The following is a 24,565-nucleotide window of genomic DNA, read 5'->3' as shown; positions in this document are numbered from 1 at the left end:
AATTCGTTAAATTATGAGAAAAATGTAAAATTTTGAGAAAAAAGTTGAAATAAAATGTTGAGAAAAAAGTTGAAATAAAATGTTGAGAAAAAAGTTGAGATAAAATGTTGAGAATAGTCATTAAATTACGAGAACAAATTCATTAAATTATGAGAAAAATGTCGTTAAATTTTGAGAAAAAAGTTGAAATAAAATGTTGAGAAAAAAGTTGAGATAAAATGTTGAGAATAGTCATTAAATTACGAGAACAAATTTGTTAAATTATGAGAAAAATGTAAAATTTTGAGAAAAAAGTTGAAATAAAATGTTGTGAATAAACTCATTAAATTACAAGAAAAAACTCGTTAAATTATGAGAAAAAATTTGAAATAAAATGTTGAGAAAAAAGTTGAAATAAAATGTTGAGAAAAAAGTTGAGATAAAATGTTGAGAATAGTCATTAAATTACGAGAACAAATTCGTTAAATTATGAGAAAAATGTAAAATTTTGAGAAAAAAGTTGAAATAAAATGTTGTGAATAAACTCATTAAATTACAAGAAAAAACTCGTTAAATTATGAGAAAAAATTTGAAATAAAATGTTGAGAAAAAAGTTGAAATAAAATGTTGAGAAAAAAGTTGAGATAAAATGTTGAGAATAGTCATTAAATTACGAGAACAAATTCGTTAAATTATGAGAAAAATGTAAAATTTTGAGAAAAGTTGAAATAAAATGTTGTGAATAAACTCATTAAATTACAAGAAAAAACTTGTTAAATTATGAGAAAAAATTTGAAATAAAATGTTGAGAAAAAAGTTGAAATAAAATGTTGTGAATAAACTCATTAAATTACAAGAAAAAACTTGTTAAATTATGAGAAAAATGTCGTTAAATTTCGAGAAAAAACTCGAGAAAAAACTTGTAATTTAACGAAATTGTTTTTGTATTTTAACGACTTTTTTCTCATAATTTAATTACTTTAATCTCAACATTTTATCTCGAGCTTTTTCTCGAAATTGAACAACTTTAATCTCGAGATGGTTTTATTTTTGTATTATTGCTTGGCCCTAATCCTCTTCTGTAGTATATATAAGGACCATTCTTTGTTACTAATTTATTTTATATACACACACACACACACACAGACACAGACACAGACACACACATATATATAGATATATATAGATATATATATAGATATATATATATATATATCTATATATATAGCTGGACCAATCTTTTGGAGTGAAATATGATTTTGAGGTGAAATATCCACCAACAGAAAAATGAACACTAATGACAAAAAAATAACCAATTTAGAATCAGAAACAGAAGTCACACTAAATACGCTTTTGCAGATCCTCTGCCCAACAGAAGCGAATCTCTCAGACACAATGAGATCCTGAAGAGCTCGAGCTTTAATAACAAACCAAGCATCTAAAGATTTCTTTCAAATAAATATTTAGAGCGCAGTGACTCATCAGGGAAGTCGAGGAGTCGTTCAGGGCCGCCGCTCGGGTCTGAGATTCAACCGAAAGGAATGTGTTGTGCATGTTTACACCGCAGACCGTCACGCAAACATGTGATCTCACACAGCGATACGTGCGTCTGCACAGAACGAGTCTCCATTCAGCTCTGACCAAAAAATAATAAATACCAAACACTATTTAGTAAAGGTTGAGCGAATGTAAAACACACACATTTTTGGTTTTCAACCGGCAAATAAAAGAGTTTGTGAAGCGTGTACGAGAAACATGGGCTCTGAGTGTTTATTTAGAATCTAAAAGACAAAAATACAACCAGAAAAAACTGTCAAAATAATAAATCAGACAACATTGAATCATCTGAATCAATTAAAAATGACAAATTCTTCCGCTCAAATACACACTTGATATGTCCACAGTCCAATTAAAGGTTTGGAAAGTTTGTGACTCCATCATCACTCTTCAGATCTTGCGTTTCTTCCATTCCGGCTGATCTTTGTCACCCTCCTCTTCCTCTTCCTCCTCCTCGGCAAACAGCGGCTCTGGCTGCGTCCTGTCCAGGGAAAAACGCATCATGAGACATGTTCAATATCACACACGGCGTTTGCTGGACGCTGGAGCATCTAATATGAGAACAGATCACATGATCCGGTGACGGAGACACACGTTCACAAGCAGAGAGAGACCGAAGAGGGATGATGGGAGACTCTCAGGGATTAATCTAGTTCCCTACTTTCATTCGTCCACAGCGGACTGATTAAAACACAACATCTGCTCACATGCACACGCACACACACACACACACACACACACACACACACATAATATAAATAAATAAACATTTATTTCAGCTAGTTAAAGCAATAAACCATACCTTTAAAATGCATTCTAATATTAATACTTTAAATAGATTCAAATAAATGTTAAATAATTCCAATTATTATTTACTAAAAATCAGTATCCAGATATCATGTTAACCAAATACCACATGCATCAATTCAATCATCATCTAAAATACTTAAAATGTCCAAATTAGGAGATAAAAACAACATTTTGTTTGGTTCAAGTTGAAGTACTAAAATAACTACAATTAAATAAACTAAAACTAATAAAAATGACAAAAAACACAACAAAACTACTAAAAAGTAAACTAAATTAAAACAGAAAATGTAAAATTTTATTCAAAAGAACATTAACAAAAACTACAAGTATATCAATAATGTGTGTAACATATATATATATATAAATTGTATTCCTGCTAGTTATTAAAAACGGCACCAAATGCATTGGTAATGTAATCATGAGTGTGCGATATTACAGCTCAAACCATGCACCAGGTTAGTGTTGTCGAGAGGTCAATCTGTCGTGTCTCTGATTCGACCGGCACATTTCAGAGGACAAACACTGATGACGGACGACAGGAGAGCCGTTACAGCGATGACCTGAATTCACACGACACCTTCTCAGGTGTGTGTGAGTGTGTGTGTGTTCGGACACCTGAAGACGGCTTTTAAAGCGGCACGACACGAGCACTACGAGAGTAACAGGATCATTAGTTCTTTGTTCGTTAGCGTCGGCGTGTCATTACTGTAGTAATGGAGGGACGAGATGAGCTCTTCTAATGATGAAGATACGGTTACACACCTGTGACACAAAACAGCACATCACCTGACTAACAGAGAAATGTGAAGAGGTTCAATTTGATCAGCGGTATCTACTTTTAAAAACAATTCTATAAATTATATTAAGCATATTCAAAACATTTTCAAACGGGTTTGTCAATCTTAAATTCAAAGGTATTGGGTATGTTGTTTGTAAATTTTGAGAATGCCTGTTCCTCCATATTAACTATAATTAACTGTAATAATACTGAAACTGACTTAACTATGGAAGCTCGTTTCTGCCACGGAATAAAAAATACTAAAGGTAACTGTGTTTCACTGTGTTTGGCAAATCCGAGATATAAATAAAGCTCTAATTCAATTACAAGATAAAAAACTGTCAATTCTGAAAAATAGTCACAATTATGAGGGAAAAAGTCAGAATTACAAGATAAAAACTGGCAAATCCAAGAAAAAAAGTCGCAATTGAGAGAAAAAAGTTCAAATTAGGAGATAAAAATGGGCAATTCTGAAAAATAAAGTTGCAATTATGAGGGGAAAAAAAGTCAGAATTGCAAGAAAAAAAGTCAGAATTACAAGATAAAAACTAGCAATTATGAGAAATAAAGTTGCAGTTGAGAGAAAAAAAGTCCAAATTAGGAGATAAAAATGGACAATTCCAAGAAATAAAGTCCCACTTGCAAAAAAAGGTCAGAATTCTGAAATAAAAACGGACAATTGTGAAAAATAAAGTTTCAATTGCAAGACAAAAGTAAATTACAAGATAAAAGCTGTCACAATTATGTGGAAAAAAGTCAGAATTACAAGATAAAAATGGGCAAATCCGAGAAATAAATTTGCAATTGTGAGAAAAAAGTCAGAATTGCAAGGAAAAAAAAAAAAGAAAAAAAAAATCTGAATTACAAGATAAAAATGGGCAAATCCAAGAAAAAAAGTCGCAATTGAGAGAAAAAAGTTCAAATTAGGAGATAAAAATGGGCAATTCTGAAAAATAAAGTTGCAATTATGAGGGGAAAAAAAGTCAGAATTGCAAGAAAAAAAGTCAGAATTACGAGATAAAAATGGACAATTCCAAGAAATAAAGTCCCACTTGCAAAAAAAGGTCAGAATTCTGAAATAAAAACGGACAATTGTGAAAAATAAAGTTTCAATTGCAAGACAAAAGTAAATTACAAGATAAAAGCTCTCAATTCTGAAAAATAGTCACAATTATGTGGAAAAAAGTCGGAATTACGAGATAAAAATGGGCAAATCCAAGAAATAAAGTCGCAATTGAGAGAAAAAAGTTCAAATTAGGAGATAAAAACGGGCAATTCTGAAAAATAAAGTTGCAATTATGAGGGGAAAAAAGTCAGAATTATGAGATAAAATGGGCAATTCTGAGAAATAATCTGAAAAGAATCTGAATCATAATGATACTGATAATTAAAGATAAACCAATATATTTGGCATGTAATTCTGGTACAGGCTGTATTTACGCCTCTGCTGTGACAAAGAGCACACAGCATCTCAGCGTTCGGTGCGTAACACAGTATCCGTGTTCATTCAGAAAGCGCACGGCTCTGATCTCGTCACGCTATCCGTCGCAGACAGGTTTCGTCTGCTCGATTCTGCTCTGCTGAACGGACCACCACGGAAAACAGATCCATGTGTTATTCTCCAGATAAACATCCAACAGAAGCGAGATGAGCAGATAAAACTCCTGACAGCTTCTTATCGCGCAGCATATTTCAGGACGCTCCTGCTTCACTGCGACACATACGGACTGAGTGTAAATAGATATGATTTTACTGCACATAAACAACATGCATTAAAGATCCAGAAACCTGGAAAACCTTTCATGGAATCACTCTTCCTATGACAAGAAGCGCAATTTGGCATTCTTCAGATCTTATTTTAGTATTTTGTAAAAAAAAAAGAAAATAAAAATCAGGATGTAATCCATCACTGGAGTATGAAGAAAATCATAACAAAGAAATTGCACTTTTGGCAGCAACTGTGAATGTTTTATCTGATGATAATCCGCACGGTACAGAGACGCCAAAAGACATAAGATTAGAAATGATTTCAAGTTTAAAACTTGACTTGGGTGATTTTGTCTTTTTCTACCAATAAACATTAAAAATAATATATAATATAATATTATAGTATATATATAATATAATATATAATAATAATATATATTTACAAATATAAACAAAAATTAATAAAATAAAAAAAGTATATATATATATATATTATACACACATTTATATAATAATCACAAAATATATTTTAAGTAAAAAAACAAACAAATATATATATATATATATATATATATATATATATATATATATATATATATATATATATATTTATATATATATATATATATATATATATATATATATATATATATATTATTTAACTTGAATTTGGTGATTTTCTCTTTTTCTACCAATAAACATTAAAAATAAATATAAACAAATATAAACAAAAAATAATAAAGTAAAAAATATATATATTATATAAACATATCTATACAATAATTAAATAAAAATATATTTTAAGTAAATATATATTTAAAACTTGACTTGGGTAATTGTGTCTTTTTCTACCAATAAACAAAAATGGTTTAAAAAATATTATAAATTCTATACAAATGTTTATATAATAATTATATATATATATACATATTTATTTATTTTTTTACTTTTTATATAAATAAAATGTTTTTAGTCAAATTTAAACTTATATAAATTAAATCAATTTAATAATTAAATAAATTTATATAAATGTATTAAAAAAATAATTCCATGATAAAAATATATATTTTAAGTAAATATATATCTAAAACTTGACTAGGGTGATATTGTCTTTTTCTATCAATAAACATTAAGCTAACAAAAAATCCATAAAAATATTTACAAAATATATATACACTAATTTATATAATAATAAAAAAAAAATTACAATTTAAATGCATTTTTACATATATTTTCATGCACACACACACATCACTGGAGTATGAAGAAAATAATAACGTAATAATAGTTAATCCACACACTACAGAGAACTCAAAAGGCACAAGATAAGGAATGATTCATTGATTTTATCAAACAAAAATATTTGGACACTTAAAATCATCTGACTGTCGCTACGTTAGACACAAAACATATATGAAGGTGTAGTTTATCGTTCTTCACTCACTTTCTTTTGTATTTTGTGATGTAATTCAATGATATTCAGATATTTTTAAGAGTTCACATTCTTCTCGAGGTCACTGCGTGTTATTTTTGGGACAGTGAAGTTAAAAACGTCCCCCTCACCCTTCAGAGCTCAGTGTGAAACCTGAGCCGCATCTGAAGATCTCCAAACCCTTCAAACATTAATGCATCTGTTGTGTGAGGTGTGACACACCGGTGTCATCTGAACTACTGCTCTAGTTTCAGCAACACCTCGAGCTCCGGCGTCACCTGCGCACCTGCCAGCTGCTGTAATTATACTGAGATGTTACCTCATCACCGCCAAACTATACAGCAGCATCACATGCTTTCTTCAAATAAAAGGCAATCCCAGAATATATTTTTTTTTCCTCTCCCCAAATTTGTCTCCACCGAAACACAATAATAAATTATTTAATAAGAAGGGTTACATTGATCTATTAAGATTTTTTTTTACATCTACCTTGTAAATATAGTTTTTGCTATTTAAAAAAAAAAAAAGTTTTCACATGTAAATCAATAACAATTACAATTTTAACAATATTTCAAGTGTAATTCATAAGATTTATTGTATTTATCACACTGATTTCACAGTGAAAGATTCATTAGTTTGAACCAAACACTATAATAATATCTTAGTTAATAATTCAATATACTTGATTTTTGACAAAACATCCCATATTTCGGTCGTGACTGCACAGTTTCAGTAGAGACGGTAATGTGTTGGTAGTGACACATCACATGACACAATTTAACTTGCATACTAAAACATACTAAAATACTAATGATTTGCATAACTACACTAAGATTTTGTTTATTTTCCCCAAATAAACGATTATGTGTTCACTTTTGTCACTACCAAAACATGTGGTGAAGTTGACAATTTTAGATATTTTTGAGCTGCTCAAAGATGCTAATCATCACATGGTTAGCTAGCACAGATCTGAACAGTTGAACACACATAAAAACTACATTTTATTGAGTAATACCTAAAAAAGTTTGCTTAATTGCAGAAAAAGGTGTTTGTTAGTGATGTTCCTTAAAGTTTCACACAGATTATTAGACTTTTTGAACAGTTGTGCACAGAAAAATTACTAAATTTTGTTGAATAACACAAAAAAAAACGATGTCACGACCAAAACTTCACGTTTCGGTCGTGACTGTTTCGGTAATGACAATTTTAGATACTTTTGAGCCTAGAGCAAAGATGCTAATCAGCACATGGTTAGCTAGCACAGTTTTGAACAGAAAAATTGCTAAATCTTATGGAATAACACCCAAAAAAGTTTGCTTAATTGCAGAAAAAGGTGTTTGGTAGTGATGTTCCTTAAAGTTCCACACAGATTTTCAGACTTTTGAACACATTTAACTCAGAATGATGATCTATCTGCTGTGAAAGAGAGGCTGTGAGAGGGAGGAACACATGAATACTTCCTGATCAGAAATGTAGAAGTGTGTTAAAATCAGTCTCAGCTAATAAACTAAAACACACACTGTTTTGGTAGTGACATGAAAATAAGGGACACATTTTTTAACATAAAGCTTCATGATTTAAACATAAAATAAATATTTGTTTGACTAAAACAAATAAAAAAATATATTATTAAAAACAATGGAAAAAAATCGAAAAACTTATTTCAGTATTTTCACAAGTTGAAGTTAAAGGGTTAGGGTTCAGGACAGACACCTCCCAACTGAAAGTACCCAATAAATGAAGATTTTATTTCTATGAAGGTTACTGGTATTTTAAATATTATTGTGGGATTCAATAGAAAATAATTTGAATAATTAAATGCTTTTTTGGTTGTGGAACATCAATTTGCACCAATTCTATAGAATGGCTCATATATATATATGGAATTTATTTATATATATTTTCTCCTCTTTGCGTTGGTGCAGTAGATTCAGGTTCAGTGGTGCAGAAACACTGACGTCTGCAGCTCACTTGGGAACAGCGCTGGTGTTTCTGTCAGTTTAAGCTAACACTCTCCGCTCTGGTCTGTGTCTTACTTTTTATAGGCCGGGGCGACCCAGTAAGGGTTCTCTGCGGCCTCTTTGGCATGACGCAGGATCGCCTCTCGCGGGTTGCTGTCATCGGTTTTGTCCAGGGCGATGTTTTTCACGATGAAGGAGGACAGCGTACCGCCGTGGGCAGCCACACGACCACCCCGACCTGCTCGAGGACAAAAGCAAAGATCAGAGCAGAACAAGTACAGACACAAATCCATCATTCAGCTGCAGAAAACAGGGGCCGCTCTTGCTTACACAGATGCCCTTTTACAAAGCCTTGATTGTGTTTTTGGGCTCTAAAACAATTAAATGTTGATTATTTTCCTCATATTCTCCATTGTTGCAGCTCCTCTCTTCCCAGTCTGTCAGTAACGCTCTGTTTAGTTCCTGTCTCTATGAAGCCCCTCCTTCTGAAAAGCACAGTGTGCTCTGATTGGTCAGCTGGAGCAGTGTGTTGTGATTGGTGTTTGGGAAATGCCCCGCCCCTTACCATAACCACCAGTTTCAGAACGCTACTAACTAACTCAATCAGGCCCCGCCCCTTTATTCTGCATGTGAATTATCTAAATGAGGAATATTGTGACCAGTGGCGTCAATTTACCAAAAGCCAATTTAAATGTTATTTTTAATGCGATGACCAACAACGTTTTTCATTCATCTTTCAAAGATTGTCTCCATTTGTAAAACTAAATGTTTTACAATGTAGGAAAACTAACATGGTGAAAAACAAAAACTTTTAAAAATGTTAAAAAAGACATGAAATGACCACTATAACCAGTAGATGGCGGCAGATATATATTTTTACACGTTTTGCTTTTGAATTTATTTTTAGAGATTATCAAATTACTATTATAACATTAAAAATCAATTTGTCCATTTTTTGTCACGTTGTAAAAAGAAACATTTGCAGTGCCGTTAAGCTTGCATGACATGCATTTAACAACCAGATCACTTTAATTTACTTTTTTTTTTTCTTTAAATAATTACAAATTATATGTAGTAATATAACTCCGTTAATCCTGCAATATATTGCTTTGCATTGACCTGACGAGTCAACCGCCACACCCTGCCATACCCAACTGACGCCCCGATTGTGTCGTGTTCGTTCCTGGAAGAAAACTCAAGATGGAGGCGTTTCAGAGAGTTCAGAAACTGACACACTGATACTGACTTTGGAAACCTTTTTCATGCTCAAACAGCAACATTACACACTAAAGTTGAACAAGGAAAAAAGCAGAATAAGCAAAACACGCAGGGAAAGTGTATTTATGTTGTGATTGAACATGAGAGGTGGCGGCTCAACTGGTGTCTGCTGATCGGAGAGTTTCTGTGATATCCTGTACTGCAGAATCGGACCGGAGGAGCGCAGACGGCCACACCTGATCCTCTGCCAAGACTTTAATGTAATCTAGTGGAGTGTTTACTCAAGCGCTGGTGGAACATCTTGGCATTGAGACTCAGACTCACTCGAGCAGCTCGTTGGACGACTAAAAACTGCCAAATATATGTGCCGCTTATTTGGACACTGTGCCATTTCATTTCAGTCTATTTACTATAAATTTAGCTTTTTTTTGCAAACCTGGTACTGAAACTTGGAATGTAGAAATACAGTTTAAAACTTGATTTTGTCTTTTTCTACCAATGGACTAAACATAAATGTGCTATTAATTAATTGTTTTTTTAATTTAATATAGTAAAAATTAGTTTTTTAATGTATGTATTTATATAATTAAGTATTTATATACATATATATTTATATACTCTATGTATGTATATATAGAGTAAAATAGTTTTTTTTTAATGTATGTATTTTAATAATTATTAAATAAATATATATTATATTTATAATTTAAGTTTTATGTACTAATGCATTGTTTTATTTAATATATTAAAAAGTCATGTATTTATTTATTTAATGATTAAATAAATATATTAGAATTTAAATGTATATATATATATATATATATATATATATATATATATATATATATATATATATATATATATATATATATATATATATATATATAGTAAAATAGTTTTTTTAATGTATGTATTTTAATAATTATTAAATAAATATATATATTTATAATTTAATGTTATATATATGACTTATTTAATATAGCAAAAAAAATGTTTTTATTATATTATATTATAATTTAAAAGTTTTATATATATATATATATATATATAATTTTTTATTTAAAAATATATTTTACATATTCACATAACAACAATGTACTATTAATGCATTAATTTTTTATTTAATATATTAAAAAGTAATGTATTTATTTATATGATTAAATAAATATATTATAATTAAAATATATATATATATATATATATATATATATATATATATATATATATATATATATATATATATATATATATATAGTAAAATAGTTTTTGAGTAATGTATTATTTATATATTATTACTTAATATAGCAAAATGTTTTTTGTTTAATATATGTATTTATATAATCATTAAATAAATATATATTATAATTATAATTATAATATTATATATAATTGTTTAATTAAAAATATTATATATAATTTATTACATTGAAGAATAGATTTAGGGGCTAATAGTTTAACTCTAATTTTGGTTTATAGTTAATTATATTAAAAAAAAATTAACAAATAAAGAAAAGTATATTTGATCATTTATCTTTCAGTTACAATTTTAAAGAACGTTAATTTTGTTAATAGTCAAAAAAATTTGCAGGACCATTTTGCATGGAAAATATGGGGCATGATTACAAAACATTAAGAGGGATTAGTGGCTTTAATGCTTTACAAACAGAACCTTCTTCATGAGAGTCTGATCTTCAGGAGGATGACCTCACCTGGACCGGAGACAGGCGGCTCAGGTTTGTGGGATTTGAGAGGGTCGAGTCGGTCCTTCTCCAGCTGCTTCCTGGTGCTGCGCTGACGAGCCTCGCGAAACATGGGCAAAGCGTGAGCTGCGAGAAACACACATGAATCACATGACACAGTCATTGGACATGAACAACACCAGCTACAGCACACTGAACTCAGGAGTACTATGGGAATACTACGCTCTTCAGACGCGCCATAGCAGCACTATGCTTTATTTACTTTTGATTAAGTCGCCCACATTTCACAGCTTGCCAAACACAACCAAAATAAATGGCTGGATGTGTGTTTGTGATGGTCGTGTGTGTGTGTGTGTGTGTGTTTTACTCCAGGGTCACAGGGAGACGTAGGAAAGATGGAGCGATTTTCCATTCAGGACTCCACACGCTACATTAAGCAAAAAGGTTACCGGTGACACATGTCCGTTTTTTACCTCAATGGTCCATCATCCTGTTTCATGTCACCTCAAATTTTCCATCGCTATTTCCTGAGTAGTACGGCACTGTCATGTGAGTTTTGAAGGGTCTGTAAGTTCACGGTGTTGATCACGCGCTGCCGTGAGTGACGCTCTCGTGGCACACGCGTGGCTGCTGGAGTGTCGCGCGCTAATGGCATCGTGCCCCTCGGGTGAGCCTCGGCGCGGGGCAATCCGATGGAAAGCACTCACTCCGTGCAAACACACACACACACACACACACACACACACTACACAGCCTGCTTAATGGGTCTGAGGCAGGACTGGATGTAGGATGGCACCTCTCAGGGCAGGACAGGGCAATATTATCATCCACCGCTAATGCGAGTGTGTCTGTGTACATACAGCAGCGTCCAAACATCTGACAGCAATGCTGGACATTTACCTTTTTTTTCTTATTTAATACTAAATCTATCATTATTAATTATATAAGCTGAATGATTTTTGCTTTACTAACAGCAGTACAATAATAACAATTATAATAACAACAATAAATTATATATATCAACAATTAAAATAAAAAATGATATTATATTTGAATATTAATAAAAAATAATAATGATAATAATTCACACACACATATATATATACATACATATATATATATATATATATATATATATATATATATATATATATATATATATATATATATATATATATATATATAAAAATAATTATAATATATTGGCAATAATTAAACATTAATAATAATTATTAAATTGAAGACTGAAATTGAGTTTTTTTTCTAATTATATTGTAATTATATCTAATTGGTTTTCTAATTATAACTAATATTATAATTATATCAGATAAATTATTTTTTGTTAATAATAGCAGTACAATGGAAAAAAAAATTATATATATATATACAGCTATGGAAAAAAATAAGAGACCACTTAACATTGATTTCTGAACTTGGAGTGGTCTCTTCATTTTTTCCATAGCTGCATATATATATATATATATATATATATATATATATATATATATATATATATATATATATATATATATATATATATATATATATATATATATATATATATATATATATATATATATATATGAAAATATAATACATATAAAATATAGAAAATTATTAAATTTTAGCATTTTTTCTAATTTAACTAAATTTGCCATTACTAATTATATCAGCAAAATTATATCAGCAAAATATTTTTGTGTTACTAATAGCACTACAATAATAATAATATTATTATAAATATATGCAAAATATAATTATATATATATATATATATATATATATAATAAATAATTAAAATAAAAATTATAATATTTATAATTATATTTATAAAAAATATATTTGCAATAATTATTTTTATAGTAATTTCTAAGATGGAGCTACATGAACAAAACAATATTCTGATTTTCTGCTCAAGAAAGATTTCTGATTATTATCAATGTTGAAAACTGCTTCAGATGTGTATGGAAACTCATACATTTTGTTTTTCAGGATTCTTTGATGAATAGAATGCATTTATTTTCAGCAGATATCTTCTGTAACATTAACATTAAAATAAATGTCTTTACTGTCACTTTTGATCAGTTTTAATGCATCATTGCTGAATAAAAATATTAATTATATATATGATCAGTGTATGTCTGATTAGTCACATTCTGTACAAAATAGTGCAGAAAACATTTGTTTTCTCAAAATCCTAAAACTTCCTGTTTATTTCAACTATCCAGAATTTTGGATTGTTATGCTTTTTTGCACATATTGACAGCAGAGGACAGGAAGTGATGTGGAAGACGGCCCAATTGAGCAGCAAAGCATCAAAGCACACAGCTCTGACACATATATGACAATATATGCAAATGTATTTGAGCGCGTTTACAGGTGCAGCGTCATATACTCACGGGTGATGATGTAATCTTGTGTCAGCGTCTCGGCGTGTTTCTCCTTCCTCTTGCTCTTCACCACACACAACATGGCCCCTCTGAAGAACACGGAAAACAGGATATTAGCTTCTAAAACACTTGCAAGAAAGATGGCTTAAAATCAGTTTAAAATAACATGCTTTAAAATAAACGTCAGCAACTACAAATCAAGATATAAACTGATTATATATATATATAATTTAAGATTCATAAATATCACGCAAATGTCATGCAAACATGCTGTATTGAAAAAAGTGGACATAAATAAATAAACAAAATTATATAATTGTATAGAATTCTCAAAGTCTTGAAAAACTTTAAAATATTTTTAAAAATTTAAAAATGTTTTATTTCTTGACCTGGAAATATGGAAATGATTAAACATCTTAAAAAGTCACAGAAAGTTCTATAATAAATATAAATATTCTAGTTATATCAAGCTCTAAAAAAAAATTAAAATAGCTATTTGTAAGTAAAAGTAATTTTATTTTATTAATTACAGAATTTATTTATTATTATATAAATTATTACCACTCAACTTTTGTAAATAAAAAAGTTTAAATATAAATATTATTTTATGTCAAGTTCTAAAATACCATATCAGGTAGAAATTGCTATTTGTGAGTAAAAAAAATAGAATAAAAACAATTGTGAACTAATGTAAAATTTAATTATAGAATTTATTTATTATTAAATAAATAAATAAATAATTCATTATTTTAATATATTACCACTCAAAGTTTTTTGTTAATAAAAAGGTTTGAAAACAAAAGCGCTTTGTTTCAACAGGACGTGACTTTGTTCTAAGTGTGCAGACAATTGATTTTGCCCTCAGACGACACTAATGGAGTCATGAACGACACCGAATGAGTCATTTCGTTGAGTTTCCTCGCTCTAATCAGTCGGTTCAATCAGTCCAAATCTGGCTGGAATCGTTAGTGGACAAACACGGGCGGAAAAACTGGGAAAAGTTTGAAGTGTGACGGAGACGGACACCCAAACCAACTGCACCTCTGACTCTTGACTGGGTCGTAGTAGACCTTCGCCAGGCCGTTCCCCGTTCCAACCATGATCTGATTCAGCTTGGGATGCCAAAGACAGCGGACGACACTCTGAAACAACACGAGATGAGAGAACAAGAGGAAATACAGACTGAGAATTCATTATTTGAACAGGAAGCAAACATAAACTGAAGTCTGTGTGAGGGTGACGTCTGATATCTCTGGCCATCCAGCTCATCTCCAGTTGACTATATTTGGCGGTCGGGAAGAGGCCTGGATCTCAGAGACAGTCTGTGACAAACGAGCCGCTGCCAGGGGCATGTGTGAGGATTTGTGGGCATGTGTGACAGTGTGTTTGTGTGTGTGAGACGGAGGAACAGACTCATGAATACCTGGAATCACAGGCTTCATGCTGCACATTTCTATACAATGACAGTTCAATAGTGACCGAGACGCCATTAAAGTTAAAAAACACCAAAAAAGCCTGTTACGATCTTACTTGTGACAGGAGAAATGCCAACCCCCCAAAAAATAAACAAATATGTCAGATTAATAAAAATAATGAATATAGCTGCAGGCAGCAATGAGGGGTCGATACCCTGGAGGGGCTGTAGGGTGATGCAGAGCAGGAAGAGCAAAAACAGCAGAAATTGAATGAACATGAAACACAGCCGGTTCACGGGTGAGAATGAACTCAGAATGTGCAATGACCACAGCATTAATAAAAAAAAACATTTATTTTTAATCCAAGAGGAATAAAGATCAGTACAATGCTGACCCGCATAATAAAGGAATCAAAACACACAATTTCATAAAACTGCAAGCAATGTGCTGAAACATGTTAATTAATGCTAGCAATGTGTAGGGCTGTCGCGGTTAAGGTACACATACACATATATACATATATACATATATATATATACACATATATATATATATATATATATATATATATATAAAAAAATCTGTGTAACATGGTCATATTCAATAACGAAACTAAATAGAGTGTTGAAACAGGAAGTAAGTAACAGAAGAGAATGTCAAAATAAGGGTCTACATAACAGAACATAAACCTGACAGTAAGATCTTAGGGCTATTATTATATGTATAATAGTTAGTTCTGATCCTCAAATCTGATTAAACGAGAGAGTTTCTGCTGATATTTTACGAGTATAAGCAAAACTACTTATCTTTGCGTGTTCCAGACAGGCTGTCAGTCATTGTAGTTACATTGTTGCGCCACAAGGTGGCGGCAAGGGACTGTCTTTGAGTCTTTAAACCTTTCATTCAACTGCACGTTCAAAAACGCGGATTCATTTAAAGAGCAATGTAATGAAACAAGCTGTTGAAATCATTTTAACGTTGAGCGCCACTTTATAAGGCTCAGCTGACCAGTAATGTGTCGATGCTAAGGGAGAGATTTCTATCCTTGGACATGACAACCTTTTTTCACGAATATATGTCTCGGCCTGAAGGACAGACGCAGGTAAATCGCACGCGCTCAGTCGATCTCTCTCACATTCAATGTCTGTTTAGGCTTGTTTAATGCAAATCTACAGAGCCTTTGTACAAATTACCATGGTACACATTATGCTATCATTATTAACTTATTTAATATTTAGTACACAAGCATGAAGTGTAAAACGAGAAGGACATACCTTTAAAAAAAATAAAAAACATGCAAATATCACGGTTGCTATGGTATTTGCACTCCTCTGCGGTTGGCTCATAAATAGCGCGGTATTACGATATTACGGTTATCGCGACAGCCCTAGCAATGTGTTAAAACATGCTAGCAACGTGTTGGAACATGTCAGCAAAACATGCTAATTTGTGTTAAAAATGTGTTAAAACATGTTAATTCATGCTATCATTATGCTAATTCATGTTAGCAGCACGCTAAAACATGTAAGCAACATGCTAGTTTATATGTTAAAATATGTTAAAACATGCTAATTCATGTTAGCAACACATGTTAATTAATGCTAACAACCTGTTAAAATATGCTAAGAAAACATGCTAATTTGTGCTAACAATGTGTTAAGGCATGTTGATTCATGCTAACATTATGCTAATTCGTGTTAGCAGCATGTTAAAACATGCTAGCAAGAAATGCTAATTTATGCTAACAATGTGCTAGCAAAATGCCAAATCCTTTTAGCAATGCGATAAAAAAGCTAACAACATGTTAAATAATGGTAAAATGCTAACATGCCAATTTATGTTAACAACATGCTAATTCATGCTAACAATGTGTGCTAAAACATGCTAGTAACATGAGAAATCATGTTACAAAATGCTAACTCATGCTAGCAATGTGCTAAAACATGATATCAATATGTTAATTAATGCTAGCAACATTCTATTTCATGTTAGCAAGCGTGTTAAAACATGCTAATTCATGTTAAGACATGCTAATTCGTGCTAACAATGTGTTCATGTGTTTCATTTCACTTCCACTTCACTAAATTTAAAGCTTATAAAACTTTCAAACTTTCGTACAGCTTCGTCAAGCCAACATCAAAGTTTGTCCCAACGAACCCTACTCATCTAGTTCATATTGCATAAAATCACTTCTAATCCCCGTTATCTAATTTTTATTTCTTTGCTCTGGTCATTACGCTGTCCGAGGTGCTCCTTGAGGGGCTGAGAGAGTGACGAAGATTGAAGGTTGATTTTGTTTATGGTCGTGATTGTACATTTTTTTCCGAGGGAGGCTCCAACTGTTTGTTTGAAACAGGCCTCCGAATTGCAAAGGCCACCTCTGAATATCTAATATACCGTGTCCAAGAAAGTTCTCTTTCCGAACAAATCTGTGCAGATCAGGAAAGTCCTGCGGAGGCATTTGGGTGAAATCTGCTTAGCCTCCAGCTGTTCGGCTCCAAACCCGCGCCGGGCTTCCTTTCTGCCTGCAATCCACCAGCCGGACTCAGTTAAGCCTGCCTGACCTAGAATACGGCTTTAGACCCTCCCCCCGTCCCGTAGCAGGGGTCTCTACGGCCCTTATTGACTTAACGGGATATACGGGGTTAATCCGTCTCCGTGGGCATGTGGCCGAGTAATTGATTATTTAGAAAAGATCTGGCCGTGGATCTGAAATGTGCTTCCAGCTGAGCCTTTTTTTGCCGGAATACAGACGTAATCTTGCAGATATCATGTGCGTGGAGGCTTTAGATCGAGCACATCTGTATATTTGCGGATCACGGCATACGGCGGTCATGCTGTCCACAGGTATGCTCGCCAATAATTACTTGCAATCATGCCACACAGAGACCCTGGATAAGAACAGCAAACAACCAGGAAAAGCAGCACAGGGGAATTCAGTTTCAGAAAGGCTGAAAATAGCTATATATATATCAGCCCAAACATGCATCTACGGCTCCCACCGCTGTCCTGTTTGCCTCCAGAGTCCTTCATGTGCAAAGTATTTACATGCAGCTCAAATGTTTCTGCTAGCATGGAGAGGAATGATAATAATGGTGATGTGAGTGAATCAGGTTTTTCTTCAGCACATTTACTGCGGTTATGGCAAAGACTGAAGTGGCATTTCAACAACTTATTCAATCTTCCATCTTTTGTAAGCAAAACAAGCTGTTTACAGGAGAGGAGCATGTGCCAAAGTGGAGCAAATATGACACCCATATATATATATATATATATATATATATATATATATATATATATATATATATATATATATATATATATATATATATATATATATATAATTAAATTGAAATAATGAATTAATAATAACAATAATAATAATAATAATAATAATAATAATAATAATAATTAATTAGATAATACATAATATACATAAAATTAATAATTAAAGATTGCAATTGCAATTATTAATTTGCTATAATAAAATAATATTAACAGTAATGTTACATAATCACAAAAAAATTTATAATAATAAATTAGATAAAATGCATTATATACATAAATAACAAAGTTATATATTAATATATTAATTTATTATTTTATAATAATAATAATAATATTGATATTTAATTGTTAATTAAATAATAATAGTACCATATATGAAATAATAATAATAATAAATCAAATACAAAATAAATAATTAAATTAAAAACGTTAATATATTCATTTGAAATAATGAATTAATAATAATAAAAATGAATTATATATAATACATAATATACATAAAACACATAATTAAAATAAAAATTTTGAATATATAAATTTGCAAAAATAAATACTAATACAAATAAGTTACATATATTTTAAATAAAATAAATTAAATTTAATAATACATTTGATATAATGCATAATATACATAACTAAAGTAAGTTATAATATATTAATTTATTATTTTATAATAATAATATTAGTATTAATTAATTATTAAGTAATAATAGTACAATATAATAACAAAATAATAAATTAGATATAAAATTCATTATATACATAAAATAAAGTCTAATATTTTAATTTGCAATAATGAAATTATTATAAATCACATGCATTATATATATATACATACACTGTATAAAATAAATACTTCTATTAACATTAATAATATTAATAATAATAAATAAATAAGATATATAAAATATAATGTATATGAAGTGTATGTAATATTAATGATGAATTATTAGTGAATCAGGTTTTTCTTCAGCACATTTACTGCTGTTATGGCATCTTATTCAATCTTCCATCTTTCCCAAACACAACAAGCAGTTTACTGACAGCATGAGCATGTGACAGGAGACACACAAGTGCTTTCGAATGCTTTCACAGTTCGATTCGGTGTGTTGGAGTAAAAGGGGTTTTCCGACTCAGGTGCACAACACTGAAAAGACGTGCAGTGAAATAGTGTTTGACCTCAGAAACACACCTGTGGAGGCAGGAGGTGTTAGACCTGGAGTCTGTCCTAACATTAACATTAACCTGCTCAAAGCTCAAAGTTTATGTTGTAGTTCTGTCTGTGCAAGTCCAGAAGCCTGCAAAAAACAGCACCACTACAAAAAGACGCTGCAGCACACTTAAATAAACACTGTATCACTTAAATGTGAGCAGCGCTGGTTCTGTTTTAGTTTTCGGGCATCGAGCCGCATTCCACCCGTCCGACGCAGACGGACCAACAGGCTTCCCGGAGGACACAGATGTCTCACCTGGTTTTTGCACCTTGTGAAAAAGTCAGCGAAGCCGAGAACCACCCCTGGAGTATTTACTCTCTCCGGTCCAGAGCGCGACCCCGTGCCGGGGTTACGTCCAGTGTTTACACTCGCATGATTGGTGGCTCTGCCCGTCACAGGACAGCCTGGTGCACCACTTCATAAAGACAGCACTTAAATTCTTCAGTCGTCTTGTGGAGATAAACACCGTAAATAGCTCACTCGTCAGGTCAGCTATAAATAACTGCAGTCCTCTGGACGGTCCGGAGGTATTTACACCCAACGAGAGCCGAACATTGACGCCGGAAACAAGTGATGGGGATATTTTTGGAGTTTGGCAGAATAAAACAGTGTTCGCTGTCCTCGTATGGAAAAGAGTAGCTTTCACACACTGCCTAATGTCTCACTTAATTATTATGTATCATATAAACAGTTAATATGGCAAAAAGGTGAGTAAATGATGCCATACTTTTCATTTTAGGATAAAATATTTCATTCATACCTGCAAACTGCAAACAAACTAAATAAAATTAATGTAGATTTTTTTAGTAGTAAAAAAATTAAATAAAATCAAATAAAATATAAAAATACGATAAGTAAAAGCAAAAACAATATCTATAAACTGTTATAAAAAATAATTACAATATGTCTGAAGAAGATGATGAAGAAGATGATGAAGAAGAGGAAAAGAAAAAGAAGAGGAAGAAGAAGAGGAGGAAAAAGGAGAAATTATATATAAAATAAAAATATATGTAATAAATCATCAAAATATAAATTGCAATATATTTATCTGTAAAAATGAAATAATAATGAAATAATAAAATATATAATACATAAAAATAAATAAAATACAAATGATAATATAGTAATTTGCGGTCATTATTTATTATAATAATACGGAAGAGGGTTAGGGCCAAGCAATAATAAAAAAAATAAAACCATCTCGAGATTAAAGTTGTTGAATTTCGAGAAAAAACTTGTTAAATTTCGAGAAAAAAGTCGAGATAAAATGTTGAGAATAAACTCATTAAATTATGACTTTATTCTCAAAATTTCTATATTCTCAGTTTTTTCTCATAATTTAACGAATTTGTTCTCGTAATTTAACAACTTTTTTCTCGTAATTTAATGACTTTATTCTCAACATTTTATCTCGACTTTTTTCTCGTAATTTAGCGAGTTTTTCTCATAATTTAACGAATTTGTTCTCGTAATTTAATGACTTTTTTCTCGTAATTTAATGACTATTCTCAACATTTTATCTCGACTTTTTTCTCGAAATTTAACGAGTTTTTTCTCATAATTTAACGAATTTGTTCTCGTAATTTAACGACTTTTTTCTCATAATTTAATGACTTTATTCTCAACATTTTATCTTGACTTTTTTCTCGAAATTTAGCGAGTTTTTTCCTCATAATTTAACAAATTTGTTCTCGTAATTTAACGACTTTTTTCTCGTAATTTAATGACTTTATTCTCAACATTTTATCTCGACTTTTTTCTTGAAATTTAATGACATTTTCCTCGAAATAAAATGTTGAGAATAAACTCATTAAATTACGAGGAAAATGTCATTAAATTTCAAGAAAAAAGTCGAGATAAAATGTTGAGAATAAAGTCATTAAATTACGAGAAAAAAGTCGTTAAATTTCGAGAAAAAAAGTCAAAATAAAATGTTGAGAATAAACTCATTAAATTACGACTTTTTTTCTTGAAATTTAACGATTTTTTCTCGAAATTTAACGAATTTGTTCTCGTAATTTAACGATTTTATTCTCAACATTTTATCTCGACTTTTCTCTCGAAATTTAACGATTTTTTCTCGAAATTTAACGAATTTGTTCTTGTAATTTAACGATTTTATTCTCAACATTTTATTTAAACTTTTTTTCTCGAAATTTAACAACTTTAATCTCGAGATGGTTTTAATTTTTTATTATTGCTTGGCCCTAATCCTCTTCCGTATAATAATATATTTGTAATAATAATAATAATAATTTGTACATAAATGTATTTAATATATAATATAATATAATATAATATAATATAATATAATATAATATAATATAATATAATATAATATAATATAATATAATATAATATATATCAGGTTAATATATATAAAATATATATTAAATAAATAAATATATATATATATATATATATATATATATATATATATATATATATATATATATATATATATATATATATGCACACACACATTTTTGATATATTTTTACTAGTGGGTGCAGGACACTAAATAAAGTAAACTGAAATATTATACCCAAAAATTCTTCATACAGTAAAAAGAATAAAAATTTGGAAGCAAAAGTGATTCAGACACTTTGACCTGACCATGTTTTGCTTAAGTGTAATCTGACATAATTAAGATTAATGTTTTCTGATAAACTGTGACTGTGAATAAACTGTAATAATGGATGAAATGTTCAAGGTGTCTGAATACATTTTGGTTTGACAGTGTATATATATATATATATATAAAATTGTAAAATAATTTAATATATTTATTTGTAATAATGAAATATCCTCATGTCAGATGATGTTATTCTTCTTTAAAGCTCTAAATGAGGCAGTGTGTGAACAGCATCACGTTTCTCTTTTCAAGGAAGATGGATGCCAAACTCTAAAAACGGATGACATAATAATGAAATAATAATAATAATAATAATATTAAATTTTCAAAATGTAATTTTTCTTTTAGCCCAGAGTATCAGCAGTAGCATTAATCAGAGGAAGGGTTTGGAAAACATCACACACACAATCATGAGCTCTTCTGCTGTGAGAGACGTCAACATCTGCTTTATGCCATCCTGTCATGAAACACACTGGGGTGGAGACCATTAGCCTCTCACTGTTATGACTAGAGACGGAGCGATGCGGAGCGCTGGGACTGAGAAAGACACTCAGCAGCACATTCCATCCCGGACGGCCGCGGGAGCTTTGAGCCGTCACTCAGAGAGCTTTCACTCGCTCCAGATGAGCCTCTCAAGAGCGTGTTATTCCAGCAAATGGATGGAGGAAGACAGCGTTCCCTTCACTTCCAAAGGGACAAACAGGCGGAAAGTTAAGTTTCCTGCCCGCAGTTGCACTGGTAACCTGACGGCACAATGTTTAACGAGTTATTTTCCAGACAGTGTTCCCATAATTAGAGAGCTTTCTCTGGATACTGTAAAAAGTAAATGAGCAGAGCTGCCGGCACATCTGGAAATCAAATCAAATAATAAATATAGCAGATAATAATAAAAATAATTATGTTTAAAATAAAAAGTTTAATATATTCATCTGCAATAATGAAATAATAATAGAAATAATATTATTATATTATTATAATTATAATAGAAATAATAATAATAATAAACATATATATATATATATATATATATATATATATATATATATATATATATAAAATTTAAATACAAATATTAATAAAGCTAAAATAAAATCTGCAATAATGAAATAATAATAGAAATAATATTATTATATTATTATAATGATAACAGAAATAATAATAATAATAAACATATATATATATATATATATATATATATATATATATATATATATATATAAAATTTAAATACAAATATTAATAAAGCTAAAATAAAATCTGCAATAATGAAAATAATAATAATAATAAATCATTAAATTACTACGGAAGAGGGTTAGGGCCAAGCAATAATAAAAAACTAAAACCATCTTGAGATTAAAGTTGTTAAATTTCGAGAAAAAAAGTCAAGATAAAATGTTGAGAATAAAGTCATTAAATTATGAGAAAAAAGTCATAATTTAATGATTTTTTTCTCGTAATTTAATGACTTGGCCCTAACCCTCTTCCGTAAATTACAAATTATGTTAATATGTAATAAAAAAACTTAAATATAAAATATACATAAAATAAATCAAAGCTAAACAGAAAAAAAGCTAATAAAAATGAAAAAGCACATCACAATATTACTAAAACATGCCGAAAACAAAAAAAAATTTACAAATAAAAGCTAATTCAAAATATAAATTAATAGCATAATAGTAACTATATATAAAATATAAAATAATTAAAATAAAAAATATTATATATATATATATATATATATATATATAAAATGTTAATTTGCAATAAAAAATAATATATATTAAATAACTGTAAAAAAAAGCTGAATAGAAAAAATATAAAAATGAAAAAAGCACATCACAAATTTACTAAAACATGCTGAAAATATTTTAAAAAATTATAAAAATAAAAGCTAATTGAAATATACATTGATAGAATAATATTATATATAAAATAATAATAAAAATATATAATATTCATCTGCAATAATGAAATAATAGTATAACAGTAATGATAATAATAATAATAATGTATATGAAATAAATGTATAAAAACAATTTACAATTATAATATATTACTTGCAGTAATGAAATACCTATCTATCAGGGTAATGTTTAAATAAAATATATATTAAATGAAGTAATTGTGAGCGACGCAGGAGTTTGACTTGTGTTTGTGTGACGGGCCTCACATCAGTCAGCTGTCCCATAATTCACTGCAGACATTATTAGTAAAGACTCAGCACTACAGTATAACCTACCGTATCGGCCACTTCAATCTCATAGACCTTCTGAAGAGACTGACGCTCAAAGAACAGCAGCTTCCCGTTGCCTTCGTCCTTCCTGACGGATGTTCCCGTCACCAGCAGTTTATCATCAGGGCTGAAGCAGCAGTCCGTCCTGATGGAAATCACAGTCACTTTACGTTCATAACGCCTTAAAACACACTTCATAATCAGCAGCGTGTTCATGAAGAACTAAAACTATTCAAAATCATTTTAAT

The 24,565-nt window shown here is 30.3% G+C and overlaps 1 protein-coding gene across 1 annotated transcript in view; it reads right to left on the bottom strand.

The window, feature by feature from the left end:
* Window positions 1-1,740: 1,740 nt before the first annotated feature.
* Window positions 1,741-24,565, bottom strand: part of LOC137029347 (WD repeat-containing protein 70) — an 88,855-nt gene continuing 66,030 nt past the window's right edge. Inside the window, exons 13-18 of the mRNA XM_067398941.1 lie at window positions 24,324-24,462; window positions 14,574-14,674; window positions 13,542-13,621; window positions 11,152-11,268; window positions 8,300-8,462; window positions 1,741-2,017 (exon numbers count right to left, since the gene is read on the bottom strand). Of these exons, the coding sequence (XP_067255042.1) occupies window positions 1,927-2,017; window positions 8,300-8,462; window positions 11,152-11,268; window positions 13,542-13,621; window positions 14,574-14,674; window positions 24,324-24,462 (691 nt within the window). The 3' untranslated portion in view covers window positions 1,741-1,926. The remainder of the gene's footprint in view (window positions 2,018-8,299; window positions 8,463-11,151; window positions 11,269-13,541; window positions 13,622-14,573; window positions 14,675-24,323; window positions 24,463-24,565) is intronic.

Source organism: Chanodichthys erythropterus, chromosome 10 (assembly GCF_024489055.1).
Source record: "Chanodichthys erythropterus isolate Z2021 chromosome 10, ASM2448905v1, whole genome shotgun sequence".
In the NCBI taxonomy this organism is placed as follows: domain Eukaryota; kingdom Metazoa; phylum Chordata; class Actinopteri; order Cypriniformes; family Xenocyprididae; genus Chanodichthys; species Chanodichthys erythropterus.
The sequence above is the reverse complement of the archived record's forward strand: the minus strand, read 5'-3'. Positions and strand labels throughout refer to the sequence as shown.